This window comes from Gossypium arboreum, chromosome 2, assembly GCF_025698485.1.
Source record: "Gossypium arboreum isolate Shixiya-1 chromosome 2, ASM2569848v2, whole genome shotgun sequence".
NCBI classification, from domain to species: domain Eukaryota; kingdom Viridiplantae; phylum Streptophyta; class Magnoliopsida; order Malvales; family Malvaceae; genus Gossypium; species Gossypium arboreum.
Window position 1 is genome coordinate 1,097,565 of NC_069071.1, and position 18,867 is coordinate 1,116,431.

Genomic DNA, 18,867 nt, shown 5'->3' on the forward strand with positions numbered 1-18,867 from the left:
ATTTCGACCTTTACCAACAATATCAAAATTCGAACATTTATTTTTTAGAACAGTTTTTTGGAAAATAAGTTTTGCATTAAGGAAAAGGGGTGGAGGCATGGGATAAAATGTGTTTGTATATGGTACGTAAAATAAATGGGATAGAGATACATCATATCGATGGAAAAATAAGGCACCACACTGTCCATCATCGATCGGAATATATTCTCTGATCTCTCGCCGCCAAAAAGTTAAAGCTGTCCTACGTGGGTGTGTTTTCTACGCGCTTTATTACACTAACAAATATCAGTTAAAACTCACAATAAACTAACCTCCAACCAGGTAGGTACTACCATGGAAGCGACCCTTTTTTTTTTTTTTTTGGTTAAAGTTATCGGCAAAATCCATGCATATCCGACAAGAAAAGCCGTCTAGTGGGGCCTTGTCATGGTCCTACTTGGCCAATCACGTCATGATTCCATGCATGTCCATTTGTGGGTCCAATTTTCCTTACTTGAAAAGACAAGCCATATCACTTGGCTTGTCAACACAATTCCATTATACTTTCAATTAATTTCTCTTTACATCCTCAAAGATTTAGTGTTGTATTAGTTTGGTCTTTGTGTTAGTTTCTCTTTTACCTTAGACATTAAGTGCAATGGTGGATCTTCACATTAAATTTTAAAGGAGAGTATTAATTTTATTTTTAAAATTAGAGAAGTTTAATTAAAATTTCAAAAACAAATAAAAGGGTTTAATTAAAATTTTAAAAAACATTGAAAGCTTAATGAGTTTTTTTTTTAAAAATTGCGATGGCCTAATTAATTTTTCATTTTTTTGGGACCCCGGCTGGCTCCGATTACCATTTGCCCTTGATTAAGTGCTAGCTTAAATATAATATGAAAGATATTGATTAAATTATAAACACAATATATATTTATCTTATGGATTTAATTTGTTAGAAGAAAAAGAAACAGTCCACTTAAATTTTATTGATACAATACAATCTTATTTCAAATGTTAGATTCGAGTTGTTTATTCCATAAGTAATTGTATATATGTTTATAATTTGATTTATTTGTTTATGTACATTCCACGGTCACTAATTATGTTGATGGAAAGATCGTTGATACAATATTAATATTTTAAGGACTCGATCAAAACATCTTGTAATTTAGGGATCAATTTAAATTTTAAACGGTAGTTGGAGAAGTTGGATGAATTAGCCCAGAACTTTTGTTTCTAAAAAAAATTTATGACCAGAGCGATTGCCGACGGGGCTGCTGCCTGTTTATTACCCTAATGTGAACGTCTATTTTCGATTCTTGAATAATAACTTTTATTCTTTTATTTTTTTGTTGTTTATATTTGTCAGGGGAGTTAGCTCTTGGACCCTTAATGGAAGGTATTGTCTCACGACCTACAAATTTAATGGAGAAGTGTCAGTATTTTTAGAATTTAATTATAGAAATTATGCTTTCGGGAGATCAAACCATCAACTAAGGCCTTATGTTTCTTACCTGTTTTAACTTCGTGAGCCTGGTTGGGTTCTCTTCGAAGTAGGGAGACAAAACCCTCAAGCAGGATAATACCCTTTGTTGAGGGTCCAAGACTCAACTCCTCTCAATAAATTTTAATTCATTATTTAATGTTTTAATATTTTTTATATTAAAACATGTTAAGCCAAGCTTGAGGCTTAATTGTTGAAGTGCAAGCTCAGCTCGTATTATAAATAGGTTTATTTTTTATATTTAAATATATTTTTTGGTTTTTATATTTTCGTTCTAACTCATCTATATTTCAAACAAAACTTTGAAATTGAGTGGACAATCCGAACCTGAACATTTCTAATGTGAATTTGATATGATTTTTCATCAATGGGGAGGTGCCTCGTTTAACTTTTTTCTTTTTTGTAGGATGAGAGATCATTCGCGGTTGTTCTAAAGTTGTTTGGTTGTCGAGAAAATCGACGGAGATTCCAAGTTGAAAATCTGAACTTCTTGCAGCTCAAAGATTTGGTTGATTGAATTAAGACCGTTTGTATCTATTAAGGTCAACGAAGGCTTTTGGTCATCATAAAGTTGAAAAGTAAATTAACTCGTAAATTATTCATGCACTGTAATTTTAATTGTATTTTTTTTAAAAAAAATATAGAGAAATGTATTCGCACCTTTTAAATAGAAGGTAAGAAAAAAAAACCGTAATTATTATGATAATATTAACGTAAATTCAATTAAGATTTAATCAGTAAAATTTTAATATTTTATTAATAATTCACATTTGTTGGGTAATTTTTTATCTATCTCATTAAAGGAACATTCGGATATTTTTATATATTATCACTGTCCATGGATTTGATCTCATTATTTATAGGACTTATATTTTGAGTAAATGTTGAGTACGTGTGGCTTCATGATCCCCGACATGCAAACTCCTTGAGTATATGTAAGCTGAGACCGTGAACTCCTTTCAGTCTATGTAAGCTGATATTGCGAGCTTCCTTGATTGTCCCTTCGTTGTACGCTTCGCGCACATCCATTTGGTGGGGCCTGACCGGGTCGGGAATAGGCAACCCAAATCTTATCTAGATTTCGAATTAATGATCATTGATGTATAACAAAAATGAAATAAAACTTAAAAAAAAAGAGGCTAAAACTCTTTAATTAAATTCTTACAAATATACATTTTCCTTTAATTCTTCTTTACTAAACTAGAACAAAATGTAGGTAAAAAAAAAATTGTCACATCCAATATAATCTTTCCTAAAGAGAAAAGTTGATAGTTTTAAAGATGTAAAGTTACTTAAAAAGTTTTAGTGTTATCTTTTTTAGAAAAATATTAATTTAGTATCTATATTCACTCGTGACATCAAATTTATTAAGATAATTAAGGAAATGAAAGAAGGTAGGAAGTGACTTTTAAAACCAAAGATGAAAAATTTCTTATATAGTCCTTCAATTTTAGAAAATTATAAATTTGTATATATCTATAGATATTGATTAAAAGAGATATATTTACAAATCAATCATGGGGGGTTTGGGTTCATAAAGTGGACTCTCAAAGTCTCAAAACTACTTTATGATAATGCCCTTCCTTTCTAAGGTGATGTGAATGGGGGAGGGGGTGAATTTGCTTTGTCTTTAGCTCCCTATTTTATTACTTTTGTGGGGGCAAACCAAAATAAAAGAAAAAGGAAAAAAAATGAGACTTTAAGTCACAAAATGTTGACTTATTTGTCATCTTTGGATCCAAATTCAAAACACCCTTTTTCTATTTACTTCTATTTTAACATCTATTTTATTTTATTTTGTTAAATCAATAAAAAATAGCATATTGTATTTGTTTAACTTTATTTCATATAGTTTTGGTGAAATTTTAAAAATTCACTTTTTGACCAATTTTAAATTAGACACCATTGGTTTGGTTACTTATAAGGTTAGCTTTCTAGTTGTTTGGACATATATTGTCTTATGATATTAGAGTAATTCCTTTGTCTTATTTTTCAAAAGGACAGGTGTGGTTTCATGTCTATTAATTAAGATTGAGTCCTTACGATCTTAAGTTTTTATTTTCGAATTTTCGAATTTTATCTCATGTAAATGTTGTTATTACGTCTTTTTAGGGTAAACTATATTGGTATTCATCTAATCATGTTTTTTTTGGTTATTTAATTATAAAAAGTTATAAGATGATTACCCAATAAGCTAACGTAAAAATTAAAATATTCAAAAATCTAAGATAATTGGGTGACTGAAAACGACAAAATTGAATAATTGAATAATTATATTGTAACTTTTATGATTAGATAAAAATATATATAATTGAATGAGTAATGATATAATTTTTCTTATGAAAATGACAAATAGTAAATCTCAAATAAAAAATGACTAATATAAATATATATATATATATATATATATATAAAACCTAATAAAATAAATCTTGAAAAGAAACAAAAATGAAGGGTGAGAATCCTCCACAAGAAAATTTAAAAAAAAAAACGAAAGCAAAAGCTTTAGTTTGAAGCTTCAAAGTTGATAAAAAAAAAAAGACAGGTCTGATCTTATGTTGTGTATGTATATAATATGTCATCATCCCCATATAATGCCATGGCTTTCAACCAATACCCTCCCCCCCCATTGACCACTCAACCCCTCCATGCAAAGATAAAAAGCCTGCAATTATAACCTCTAAAAGCCCCTTATCATCTTCTCCTACACTTTCAAACCCTAAAAGAACACTCATTTTAACATAATCAACCCCCCACCCAAAAAGCTATGAGAGTCCCTGTTTCTTCTCCACAAAGCAACCATTGCCAAAGCCCTAAACCTAACAACAATAGTAACACTAGTAGTACTAGGAACATAAGTTTCCATGGTGCTACTATTAACAGTGTTCCAACTTCAATTTATGAGCCTACTTCAGTTCTTGAACTTCGGCGAAGCCCGAGCCCCGGGCATGATAATCCGGTGGATCATCATCAGCATCAACAACAGCAGCAGCAGCATCAAGCTCCACTCGAGTGGGATGAACATGTGTTACGAAACATGGATTGGGATTCCATCATGAAAGATTTGGGATTAGATGATGAATCAGTACCGTCCATCAAAACTATTCCACCACAAGAGAATCATATACAGAACCTCCCTGAGTTTACTTCCTGCGAGTTAACTCACCCAACTGAGTTTAACAATCTATATGATTTCTACCCGTCTCATAATATTGATATTTCTAATACTACTACTTATGGTTTTAATAATATGGGGAACTTCAATTCCGGGTTTGATTTTATAGAAGAGCTTGTACGAGCCGCTGGTTGTTTCGACACCCAGGAATTGCAGCTAGCTCAGGTGATATTAGCTCGGCTTGGTCAGCGGCTACGGTCACCGTCCGGGAAGCCGTTACAAAGAGCGGCGTTTTATTTCAAAGAAGCTCTTTTATCTCTTCTCACCGGCGGGTTAACTCGTACGACTCGGTTATCGTCGTGGAACGACATCGTTCAAACAATCAAAGCTTACAAAGCTTTTTCAGGGATTAATCCGATTCCGATGTTTAGTCATTTCACGACCAATCAAGCTTTAATGGAAGCAGTACTGGATGGATCATCACCGTTGATTCACATCATCGATTTCGATATCGGATTCGGCGGTCAATACGCGTCGCTGATGAGAGAAATGTTTGAAAGACATGACCATTCACGTAAGTTCATACGTGTAACAGCGGTGGTACCAGAAGAATACGCTATTGAAACAAGGTTAATTAAAGACAACCTTGTACAGTTCGCTTCAGAGCTTAAATTAAGGTTCCAGATTGAATTTGTTTTACTTCGTACTTTCGAAATGTTGTCTTTTAAAGCTTTTAAGTTCATCGACGGTGAAAAAACGGCGATCCTTTTATCTCCGTTGATTTTCCGGTCTTTGGGTTTAAACGTAACGGCGTTCTTGAACGATCTCCGGCGGGTTAATCCTACCATCGTCGTGTTTGTTGATAACGAGGTTTGGATGGAGTCCGGTACGACATCGTTCCGGAAGAATTTCGTTAACGGACTGGAATTCTACGCTATGATGTTTGAGTCTTTGGATGCGGCGGTCGTGGGGAACGGGGAATGGGTGAGGAAAATAGAGACGTTGCTTCTCCGGCCAAGGATATTAGCTGCAGTGGAAACGGCGGCGAGGAGTACGGCTCCCCCGTGGAGGGAGAGGTTCCGTGGGGCGGGGATGAGGGCTGTGCATTTGAGCCAGTTGGCGGAGTTCCAAGCGGAGTGCTTACTGGGGAAAGTTCAGGTCAGGGGATTCCACGTGGCGAAAAGACAAGCTGAGTTGGTGCTTTGCTGGTACGAGAGTGCCTTGGTTGCCACGTCAGCATGGAGGTGTTGAATGTAAGAAATTTAGCCTAGCTGGAATTTTTAGAATTTTAGTATTTTTGCATGGGGGTTTTTAAATTTTAATGTGGTAATTAAATTAAAAAAAATTGCTGGTAGTTAAATTGTACTAAAAGAGGTAGGACAATGAAGTCCTTTAGTGCCTAGTTTCTTCTTTATCCAATATATATATTTATATATAAAAGTATATATAAATTATATAAATAATATGTAATAATATTTATATAAATATAAATGCAACACAAAATTTGTAACCCAAAAATATGTATCCAAGGGGTTAAACCCCAATAATTAAATCAAATTCTATTTATTTTTTGCTTTGCTTCGGTGGGTGAGGGTTGAAGTTTTTTCTGAGACGTAATTATTGGGAGGAGTAACTTTAAACTCTGAACGTGGACCATAAATCGAACGTAAAAAACATAAACAAAATTATAATGATAATATATATCATAAAAAAAAGTTAAAATAATATAATATTATACACAATTATTTGTAAATTTGAAGTTTTTATCGGAATTTTGAAATTGCAAGTATGATTTTGTTCTTTAATAAGACTAATATAATAAGTAATAAAATCAGATCTTATTCTAATGGCTCTAAATAATATTTATTTAAGAGTACATAACAAGATTTATCAACATGTGCCAAAACATCTCATTATCAAATCAGTTTACTCGAAGTTGAGGAGTGACGCAGATGAAATCAGGTAAACTTAAAGAGTTACACACAATAAAGATTCGAACAAAACCTATTTTTCATGAGCTCTTTATCTTGATTTTCTTTGCCTTTGCTCTAATTTTAAATTCGCCTTTTAAATTGACAATATTCTTTCATTAACTTAATCATTAAGTATTAAAGGTTAATTCAAATCCGACTCGAAATATGTTTAAAATACGATGATTAAATCGTAAACATTAGTGTATTTATCTGGTGGTACACGTTTGTAAATTTTGATTTATGTACTTTAAACATTATCCACATCGTATATGAATTAGTTGTTAAAATTTTATTGATACTTTTACGGTCAACTAGAACGTTCTGAAATTTAGGAATGAATTTAAAATCTAGACGATAATTTAAATATGTTCATGAAATTAACCCAAATACAATGAGTCATCATTGCATTGTTGATCTATAGCCTAAAACAATAAATTGTGATGGGCTTGTAAAGATACACTAATGGATGGGCTGTTTACTTTAAGCAAAGTCAACTCTCAATGGCCCTAAAGAATAATTGGGGAGGAAATTGAAAAAAATTGAAAATTTCCAATAGATTATAAAATATTTTTGATAATATTAAATTGAACAATCACTAGGTTCTATAGATGAAATAATTATTGTTTGTAAAAAAAAATTACCTTATTGATATGTTTTTTTTACTAAATATCGGTGCATCCTCTTAAGTTGTAAGAAATAAACTCTATGATATTGAAATTCTGATAAAGACATGCACTCTACGATATAAGAGAGTAGTATCATAGCATGTATTTTATCACATGTGCTTATATGATCAAAACGGGTAATAAAAGATTTGACATGTGCTTTTAAGTCGTGTAAGACCCATGAGATCAACTAGAGATCTCTATTAAGTACCTTTATGACATCTGACTGTTTCTTGAAATTTCAAGTCAATGTTAACTATCTTAGTATGTTACCACTAATCGTGCATGATTCGATCTAACGTGACATATTTAGAGAGCAGTTGAATTGAAATAAAGAGATTTGATGAAAACAGAAGTTCATCACTGTGTCTTATTGACACAATTGTGAATCTTAAAGTTTACTATATCATCAACAACATAAGAGATCATGAGAAACTTGAAATATGATTAAATGGATTTAGGGTGTTGCATACTAACTCTACTCATATTTATTACTTGCTATAAATACCTAATAGTATAATAGACGATTCTTAAGAATAAAGTATATTGGTCAAACGAGCTATTTCCTTGTATGAACCTTGAAGAGAGAGAAAAAAAACAATTTCTTGAAGCTTAATCTTCAATGCGAGTGGGAGATGTTGGGATTGGTCCAGCGCCACACATAAAGATTAAAATACATGGGAGATATTGGGAATAGTAGATTTTTTTTTTTTAAGTATTCTTCATATTTATTTTACGATTCATGTTCGGAGCTTGTGGCTATTCCTCCTAATAACATCATGTAATTGTATATAATGCATGTTATTAGCATATCAAAATTATATAAAAAGTATTCATGCTTATAAAATAAATAACAAGAATTCAACACCACACTTATCTTGGCCACCGACCAACAACCTTAAATTGCAAAATTGGGGTATTTCACGCAATCTTCTGGCGAGAACAACAATGTCCTCCAAAAGCACATATTCCTCATATATCCCTCAATTTGACAATTTTTTCAATTTGGTGTTTGAGGGTTTTTTTTGTTCTCATTTTTTAATTTTGGTACTTGATAATTTTTCTCAATTTAATTATTGGACTTAGATTCCATTAAGGAGAAAATCAAATCATCATCTGAAAATTTTAAAATTATATAAATTCTAAAAAATTATATTGAAATATTATGAAGAAAGTATATATAATTTTTAAAATTTCAAGTGATAATAGGACATAATTTTAAAGTGTCATCTCGTCACACTTTAATGAAACTTAAGTTTAGGAATCAATTGAAAAAAACTGTCAATTTCCGAGACTAATGTAGACTAAAAAAATTTAAGAAATTGCTTTTATCTCTTTTATTTTTTGTGTTGTCCTTGTGGTAGTCCCTGTTAAGAGTTCATTATATATCATCAATCATGTTTTTATCATTTTATCCTTTCATTTTTTAGCTTCATTATTCCAAATATTTAATATTCTTTTGGATAAAAGTATTGACAAAGTTTCAGTATTAAAAGTTAGATTACATTTTATCCCTTTTACTAAAAAATGGATAGATTAATCCCTGTATATTAGATCAAAGAGCAAACTGATCATTCTGTTAAAAATTCCATCCATTTTTACTATTAAAAACGGGTCACTGTAAATCAACATGAGGTACACTTAGCATGCCACGCCAATTTTTAATAATACAAATGGATAAAACTTTTAATAAAAAAAAGATTGACTTGCTATTTGATTTAACGTATAAAGATTAATTTATCTATTTTTTAATGGAGAAAATAAAATACAATTAGACTCTTAGTATAAGGGCCTTTATGATATTTTTATCAATTACTTTTGCTAACTTGTTTTTAATTTACCCTTTTATCAACAAACAAAAACCATGATCATCATCGTAATCTTTGTCGGCATCTTTCATGAATATGCCCTTCCATGATCTGCTTTTCCTTTTTTGTAACATAATGTTGTTTAAAAAGCTAAATCAAATACCCTCTATATTTCCATATGTAAATACTCCACTTATTGTAACATATTTGGTTGATTTCAATTCAAGTTATTTTAAATTCAAATTATTTCTATTTCAGATAATTTTGAAATTATATTAGATAACTTTTATCGTAATTTTTATGATTAAATTAAGTTTAATCGAGTTTTAATTTCAACAAAAGAATTAAGTTATTCCAAATTCAAATTTTAAATAATTTTAAAATTGAGTTAAACAAATTTTACAAAGGGAATCAAATTCAACCCTTTTAAAATAAAGATGTATCAATAATTGAGTCAAATGTTTGAGGTAAAAAAAAAAAAGAATCTTCTACATTGTAACAAGTGGCAATGGCTGAGACAAAGAGAATGATATTTTCATGGCAACACATATTGGCCATAAAAATGCAAATATAATATAATGTCTCACGCAAGTCAAGATGTTTTGATTCAAAAAAATTTGATAAAAAATTTAAATTTTGAATTAAATAATTCGAGTTATTTGAATTAATTAAGTTCTTCGGATCAATTTGAATAAAAAATTAAGTTTTTCGGTTTAACTCAAATATGAATTACACAATTCGAGTTATTCGAAAATCAGAATAAGAAAAAACAAAACTACGTCGTTTTGATAAAAGTTTACATTTTCTAAAGTTAAAAGTCAAAACCGTTAAGTTAAAAGGTAAAATTATGTCGTTTTGATAAATGTTTACTCATTAAGTTAAAAGGCAAAACTATTATATTGTTTATACTGTTTATGTAGTTAAATAATCTTATACTTCGTCTACTAGTTAAATAATCGGTCCATGTAAATGCAACATTGAGTATAAATAATAGTATTTTAACTCGACTTTGAAATTTTTTGACTCGATTCGATTTGATTCTAAAATAATTAAAATTGAGTTCAGTTGCTAAAATAGGATTCGTCAACTCGACTAACTCAAAAATTTTTAACTTGATTCGACTCGACTCGATCGAATACACACCTCTAAAGATGATGATGCCCTACAAAAGTTCCTCATGAATTTAAGAATTTTAAATATTCCTCGTGAGAATATTAGATGCATTGTGGCATATAAATTGTAAGCATTATCAAAGAATAATAACATAATATTTTATTATAAAATAAAATAAAAAATAGTGAAGGATTAATAAATAAATGCTAAAATCTTAAATTTAAAATTCTAAACTCGAGATTCGAGACCCTAAACTTTTAAACCCAAAATCCTAAATTCAAGAGTTGTTAATATTTATTTATAATAGTTATGTTATTATTCAATACCAATGATGCACAAAACTTATGTATCGACAAAGATATCAAATATTATTCCATCTTATATTATAGTCCGTAATGTTATACTTGAATAAGATTACATTGTTTAAATTCTCAACATTTCAGTCATTTTATAATCCCACAATCGTAAATAATGTTAAAATATTGTAATATAAGGTATAATCTCATTACCACGTATATTTACCATTTATTTTATTATTTTTATTAGTTCAATCTTTTTTTTCCAATAAAAGTTAGGTCTAATTATGATTTGTAATGGAATTGCTTTTCAAGAATTATTATAATTATAATTTATAAATTTATTTTAACATCATATATTTATTTATTAATTAATAAATTATAATAAAAAATAATTATAATAATTTTATGAAAATTGAGACTAAAAATATTGAAGGAACTAATTTTTAAAAAAATCTATAACAAAGATAATTTAGTAAAATGTGCTTCTAAAAAATCTATAACAAAGATAATTTAGTAAAATGTGCTTCTAAATAATCTTACATTCTATCAACCAAACATTCCACCCCATAATTTTACATTCTTGTAATGAAATTACAAAATGTATTCTTACATTCCTTGAATCAAACCTCCCTAAGTGTGTGAAGATCATCATCATTTTTATGTATGCATTATTCTAATGGTTTAATTATGCCCGTGGCCCATGTACTCTTCTAATTTTTAAAATTTAGTCCTTTTACTTTTATTTCTAGGAATTTAGTCCTTGTATATGTCTAATTTGAAGTCTAATGGATAAAATTTGTTAATGAATTTTCTATTAAATTTGAATACGTGGCATTTCAATATTCAAAATTCAGATTTAAAAATTAAAATTGAATTGATAATACATATTCAGATTTAACAAAATTTAGTAAACAATGTTATCAATTAGACTTTAATTTTAAATTAGACAAATAAAAGACTATATTCTTGGAATTAAAAGTAAAAGGACTAAATTTCAAAAGTCCAAATACTACAATTAAATCCTATCCTGATTTGATCTAATCCGTTTTATGATTTGAGTCTAATTGTAGTCCGGTCGAGTGGAATTAATTATAATTTTTTTATATAATACAAGTTCAATCTCACATACCTAAACACGAATATATTATATTACTGTGCAAATAAACCTACAGATTGAACCCTAGTTTCAAATATGGATGAACTAATTTCAGCCAATGGGTTAAAAGACTTTAAAGTCTTTGGGGTATATAAAATTTTCTTTATTAGTAAAAAATGGAAGGGAAATTATGATAATTAATTAATCAAGAGGGGAAACAAGAAAGAAGAAATATAGTTAAGACTTTATCAACTTCACTCAACCATCCTAGTCAAAAGGTAAGTTTACTTAATATAGTAGTTAATAACATTAATCTCTAAATTTAAAGTTAATTAGGATAATTAGGATATAATTACATTATATTTAATATATTTTTAAATATCATAATTATTTACACATATTAAAGTTAAAGTCACATATATAGATTCATCCACTCCATGCCATTAATGTAACTATTTTGCCCTATATAGAAAACATCTTGATCCTCAAATCCTTGTACTCCAAATTCCCCTAGGAAAGGTGGTGGATCCATGGCTTCCATAGAAAGAACCGACGACGAACTCGGACTATTACTCGAAACTCCGTCTACTCGTTCTGTCAATCCTTGAATTTCCTTTTCAGCCTCTCGAAGTTGGTCCTTCAACTTTAAAACCTACCCAGAAAAAGAAATTGTAAATTTTAAGATTCGAATTTCACATAAAAGACACATGTTTTGGATGAGGGATATTTCAAGTACTCTTTTGTTGTGTAATAAAGGGAGGCAAAGGTTTGTTGTCCCATGTCATTGTTCTTTTTTTTTTTTTTTTTGTCTGAAATTTCTTTTCGGAAAGTTTTTTTAATGGACTAAACCCAACAACATGGCATTGTTTTTCTTCGAGCCTAGAGCTCATGCATGTTCTACTTAATGGTGGGGTAAACCCTTTTGTCTTTATTGTTTTCAAAGGATAAAAGATATGAAAGGGATAAGCACTTGCTTGATTTTCTTCGAACCAACGCTCTTAATTTCTTTTGTTAATTAATAATTAATTTTTTTTCTTTAAAAAAATTCGTAAATTGCGGAACTAAGCCCTCGTGAAAAAAAAAAGTCAAAATTTTAGTTTGGTGCTTTTACTATTTTAAATTTTAGATTTACTCCCAAATTTCTTTAGTTTAACAGTTTTTATCTATTTATTTGTATAATGTTATTAGTTTGTCCAAATATTGAATTCAATTTTTTTTGTTTTCCAAAAAAAATTATGATAGTACGATGAGTTGGAAAGCATTTTTAAAAAAATGTTGTCAGCATTTTAATTAGAATAATTAAGAAAATCCAAAATTTGAAAATAATAAAGGGACTAAAAATAAAATTTGACTATAAAACAGGACATGCTTTATATGAGTAAGAAGGAAACAGCCTGATAGTATTATTAACATCTGTTTGGTTCCTGAGAAACCAAAAGAAGAAAATGGTTTTTTTTTTTAAAAATGGTTAAAAGCTTCAAATAAAGAAAAGAGTTTGTGTTTGAACATTCAACTAAATCATTTCTGTTCAAAAAATGTATGAACTATATATATATATATATACCTCGGATTCAAGGCGACATTTCTCAAGAACAACACCTTCATGGATTGTCTTCAACTTGCTATACTCTTCCTCGAGCTTCTTGTTCTTCCAACGAGCTCTTCGGTTTTGGAACCAAACCGCGACCTGCCGAGGGTCCAGACCGAGCTCCGAAGCGAGTCGGTCTTTCCTCTCGGACTCGAGTTTATGTTCATTCCCAAAGTTAAGTTCAAGAAGATCAACTTGTTCTTGGCTAAGCTTCCTTTTCTTAGCTGTCTCCGCCGCGGTTGCCGCCCCACTTTCCCCTCCCTTGTTCTTCTTCCGTCGTCGTCGAGGCTTCGATATTTCCCCTGCCATTTAAAAAAAGGGTTCCTATAAGTTACCAAGAGTAATGAAAGAAATCATAAAGGATTTGAGTTTAAGTACACAAATTATTTACCTTGTTGTGGTGCAACTTGAGTGTATATGCAAGGGTACATTTGGGTGATTAGAGCCATTGGATCTTCAAGCTCTTTCATTTGGGTTGTCATGATGATTTTTTTTTTATTTAAGATTTTTTTTTTTTTTTTTTTGCTCTTGAATTTAGCAATGGGTTTTATCTATGCTAAGAGAAGTGGATATGTTTGTGAAGTAATGTTGTTTATTTATAGGGTTGAGTGGGACTTACAAAAGGAGTACACTATTCAAAGATGGCAACTTCATTTGCATTTTGAATGACAACAATGCCCCTTTGTTGTGTTTCAATATTTGGTATATATAAAAGAAGTTCAAGTTTAGAGATAAGGGAAAAAGATATTGCAATGATATTGATAATTATCGAAAACTAGATTATATTATATTCATGATATGAGTGAAAGATAAAATATACTAGTTGAGACTCGATTACGAGCATACCAACTTAATCAAAAACTTTAAAATTTGTTTTGAGAATTATTTAGAGATCAGGTTGATAAAGACCCTTTATTTAGTATAATTTTTATTGTGAAATTGAATTAAATTTATAGTAAGATGATATTTTTGGACTAAAAAAGTGGATAAGGCACTTAAAATGAAAATTCCGAATGGGAAAATAGATATACCAATTAAAAGGTGGGAAGAAAAAGATATTTTCCTCATCTCACATAATTTTTATTAATTATTCACAATATAAATTCAAGAATGATAGCTTCCATGAAATTTCCTAATCCTGAAATAAAGATGGGGTTTGGATTAGGCTTTCCTAATTAGGTAATTAAGATAAAAGGTGAAGGGTTAGCAAGGGAACAAATACAAATACAAAAAAATCAAAAGGGCTTATTGGGATCCCAAATCAATAAACAAATGAGTTATGGTTGGCCTCTGGATTTGGACGTGCAATGGCAAGTCACCTTTTGTTGTCCAATTAGGTGGTATCTCCAACTCTTTTAATGACCACTATTAGCCAACTCATGCTATCCTTTTTGGCTTTAGCCAATAACCCCATAGCTTTTAAAATTTTTTTTAAACTTTTTTACCCATCACTAGTTCCAAGACCAAATTGAGTGAAAATTAAAATTTTGGGTAGTTTATTTTTAGATTTATTTATGTCAAGGGCAAAGAATTCCATATTGGGGTCGAAATAAAATTTTAAAAGTTTAAGGGTTAAAGGTAAAAAAGTTGTTTAAAATTTATATTGAATATTTTATAATTGAAAGGGGTTGAAATTGATATTATTCCACTTACCTAATGCCCCTATATTAGTTGGTTTTGATTATGTTGTACTTATTATAATATATATGTGCACAAACTTGAAGTGGATAAATATCAAAATTATATATAAATTTTAGTTTGGTATAATTTTATACATGAAATTTTAATTACAGTTTAAGTGTATAAATAAAATTTTATTTTGATTCAATCGTACATGTTTAAAGAAGTAAATATATCTTTTTCTTGGATAAGTATACTTATTTGTATATGTCATATGTAAACATAAAACGACATTATATCAATAATAGTGTTATAGGTTTATGAAAACTAAATCAAATTAACATTTCATATATAAAATTACATAAAATCAAAATTCATGTATAATATTATACATTTGACCAAAAATCACATATTATTTTGAATATTATCTTCAATTAAGTATTTTCGAATTAGAGTTTACTATTCTATTTCTAATAATAAAATCTTGTTATTTTATTTATATTTAATTATAAAATTAAAATTTATTTATGAAAATAACTCGAGTTTAACTCAATTTAAGCTTAAATAAAAATTTAAATTTATTCAAATTATAGCTATTTTCGAATTTCAATTTTTCTTTTACCATCCATAACCCAAAAATAATAATAAAATTACTTCACGACCGGGGAAGTAGTGATCTAGTAAAATACTTCACAAGTAAAACAATAGTTATGTTACGTTACGTTATGGTGTTTTCCATATTGTGTGAAGCAATAATAATAAATAAGAAAATTAATGGAATCTATGTGTTGGCATGATGGTTAGTGTGTTTACAGTCCCAGATGTGGCCTAGATTAGAATTGCGCTACTTGCGTTGCTGTTAGAATTTTACTCTCTTTTTGTAATTCACCAAAAAAAAAAATAATTAGTAAGAGATATGCACCAATTGATAGATTTAGAGAGAAAATGTTAATGTTTAATTCAAATTCGAGCCATTAAAGTTTTATATGCGTGATTATGAGTCATTCTCAGTGTTGGTGTTTTCTAAATTTTTAATTTTTGGTTTTAATCAATATGCTATTTTCATTTATCACTTACAGAAAAAGCTGGTTAATTAGTTTAACGATTATTGTTTTGCATTAAGATTGAAATTTCAAATTTTGAAAACTATCAAGAACTAAAAATGATTAAATTGAAAAATATGAACTAAATCTATAACTTTACACGTAGTACAAGACTAATAGCAGAATTTAATAAAATGAATTTGACTGCTAACATTTTGTTCAAATACGACTACAATCAATCAATTCAAAAAGTATAGAAACTAAAATGACCAAATTAAATGTATAGAGGTAAAGATATCATAGAAGCCCTTATAGTCGGAGTCAGATTATATTTTGTCCCCATTACTAAAAAAATGATAAATTAATTCTTATACATTAAATTAAAGAGGAAATTGGTCTTTTTTTGTTAAATTTTTTATCAATTTTTACTGTTAAAAATTGATTTTGTTGAAGAAATAACTAGACAGTTAATTATGACGTGTCATGTGTACCTCATGCTGATTTACATAAATTAGTTTTTAATCGTAAAAATTGATAATTTTTTTCGTATAAAGATTAATTATTTTTTAATGAAAGAATAAGATAAAATTTGAATCTCATTACAATTGCATAATAGATTGTGAGTTGAATTTAACCAAAACAATTGAAAGAGGTTAGAGAAAGAGGAAATGGGTAGGGGGAGACAAAACTCAAAGAGAGATTTTTGGTGGCAAAGAGAAAGGCACATGGGGGTGCCAACCAAACCACATTATTTCGTGTCACCACCCCCATAAAAGTACCACTTTTTAGGACCACCTTGTTTCCATCCAAACACGTGTTTTAGTTTCAGTTTCAGATGTAGACAGTTGTCTCAGCTGCTTACCAATCACCTTCTTTTCCTTTACACTTCCTCCCACTGTTAAAATCAACCCCCCCCCCCCCCCCAAATAGCCAGCCGCCGCCATATTTATCATCATCTTCCTCTCCCCACCTTGCGTCTAAAACCTAATACTCAATACCTTACCACTCATGTAGGATAAGTGGGGTAGAAAGTCGAATTTTGAATCTTATCTATTTGAGAGAGTTTTATTTTATGTTGGGATTCACTCCATTTGATTGTAGATTCAAGGTGTGTTTATCGTTGTCTTTTTTTTTTTTTGTTAATTTTATAAAATGTAAATTAAAATATTATGTTTAAAATTTTTAATCGAAATTTAATGTAATTATTTGACATTGTAGGTTTGATAAGGTCGAAAATTTTTTAGGAGTTGAAATTGAATTATATATATTTATGAAAGTTAAAATTCAATTTCACTATTGTATTAGTTGTATTGGCATATATCTTTATATTTTCTAGAATGATTAAATTAAAATTTTATTATTTTTAGAGGTTCAAACTATATATTTATCATTTATTTGACTTAAAATTTTATAAATCTTCAAGCTAAAAACATAATTTTCAATTTCAAAAGGAGTCAAAAGTCGCTGCTTGCCTCTCCTTTCTTGAAAATATCAATTTTAATATGATCATCATATTTTTTTTGTCCGATTTTATGATTTATAAAGATCTTTTAAATTTCGTGACTACTCCCTTCGGCAATGTAATCTTTAAAATTCATATAAAGATTCCAACAGTTATGATTCAATGCACTAAAAAAACCCAACGACAAACAATAGCGGTGGTAAAGGAGGAGGAAATTATAAAGCTTATTAACTTTATATTTTTCACAATTTTTATCTCAATTAGGCATGATTTTATCTCAAAGGAATCCATATACATTATGAGTAAAATTGCTTTTTGGCTAATAAGATTTATTATCCACAAGAGTAAATACGGAACACGTAACATGAAAGGATAGGGTTATGCCATAAAAAACCTGTCTCTAAAATGGAGTAAATTGGCTAAGGTTTTTTGCCTTCAAAATGAGTGCTATAATGCAAATCTTTGTCTAAATAGGTATATATATAATGTATATGTATGTATATTTGTCCAAATAGGGACAAAGATAAAAGTTTGTCAACGTAGGAAGGGTGAATGTAGTAGAAAAAGAAAAGCATTCATTTCTAGAGTCAATTCACTAGTGGTGGGAAAGAGATAAAAAGCTTATAATGCTATTTATTGATTTCTTGGTTGCTAATTAAGTGAAAGTTAAAAAAGCCTTTTTGTTTTTAAATCAACTTGGTGTTTCTTTACTTTTCTTTGTGCTTATGTAGCTTTCGGCTTGTAGAATTTGTAATCTTCTCACTAGAATCGAGACACAATATCAATTAGTTTAAGGGTTGGTTTGGATATATATGGTGAATTGCGTTTAATTTATTTTTTATTTTATGTTACAGTATCATTATAGTATCTAATCTCACTGTCATCGTTATTTTTATACTAACCGAAGGTAAGTGTAACACCCATCTAAAACCCATCCTAAGTGGTGAAAATGTTATGAATGAAGTTAGAAAATTGTTTCAAGGGGTCAGAGATGAATCATAAATTATTGAGGGGACTAAGGTCACTGCCTACCCTCTTTACCTTCGTCCTTGCTAGAAGTGTTGAGTTTGAATCTTGCCGTGAGCTTGAGCAGCTCTTTAATGACCACGATTTTTGTTTATTGAAGCACTCTAAGATACTTTCATTCTATGAGTCTTCTTAGAAAATTTTCATAAAAAATTAATTAACTCCTTATTATTTTTGAAAAATCTCTTTAAATTTCACTTAAGTCTCAAAATTTTTATTGAAATTCTTATTAAAACCTTCAAAACTTTTAAAATTTTAATCAAACTCCACAATTTTTGAAAAATTTCATTAAGCCCCCAAAAGTTTTAAAAATTTAAAATAAACCTCTCTAAACTCAATTCCAAGACCCTCAACAAAACTAGAAGACAAAACCTTGATTATGGATGATACCAGCTTTCATTTTGTTTCCTTTACCAAGGTTAACCTTGGATTTCTTAAAGTTTAACCAAGGTGTTAAGAAAAAGGATAAGGATGAAACGAAGCAAGAGAGAGAGTGTGTGAGTGAGAGATTCTCTAAACATCCATGGCAGTATATGAATAAATAAATAAAATAAAGTTGAAGAAGATGCG

General features: G+C 29.4%; 2 protein-coding genes across 2 annotated transcripts; one reads left to right on the top strand and one right to left on the bottom strand.

Annotated features, from left to right (window-relative positions):
- Positions 1 to 3,970: 3,970 nt before the first annotated feature.
- On the top strand, positions 3,971 to 6,067 carry LOC108483735 (scarecrow-like protein 15). The gene has a single exon (XM_017787300.2). It carries the CDS (start codon positions 4,257 to 4,259, stop codon positions 5,853 to 5,855), a length of 1,599 nt encoding a protein of 532 aa, XP_017642789.1. The 5' UTR covers positions 3,971 to 4,256; the 3' UTR covers positions 5,856 to 6,067.
- Positions 6,068 to 11,841: 5,774 nt separating this feature from the next.
- Positions 11,842 to 13,793, bottom strand: LOC108482516 (homeobox-leucine zipper protein ATHB-40-like). The gene is made up of 3 exons (XM_017785653.2): positions 13,538 to 13,793; positions 13,123 to 13,448; positions 11,842 to 12,210 (listed from the first exon to the last, which is right to left on the bottom strand). Exons 1-3 carry the CDS (start codon positions 13,626 to 13,628, stop codon positions 11,971 to 11,973), a joined length of 657 nt encoding a protein of 218 aa, XP_017641142.1. The 5' UTR covers positions 13,629 to 13,793; the 3' UTR covers positions 11,842 to 11,970.
- Between the last annotated feature and the right edge of the window lie 5,074 nt (positions 13,794 to 18,867).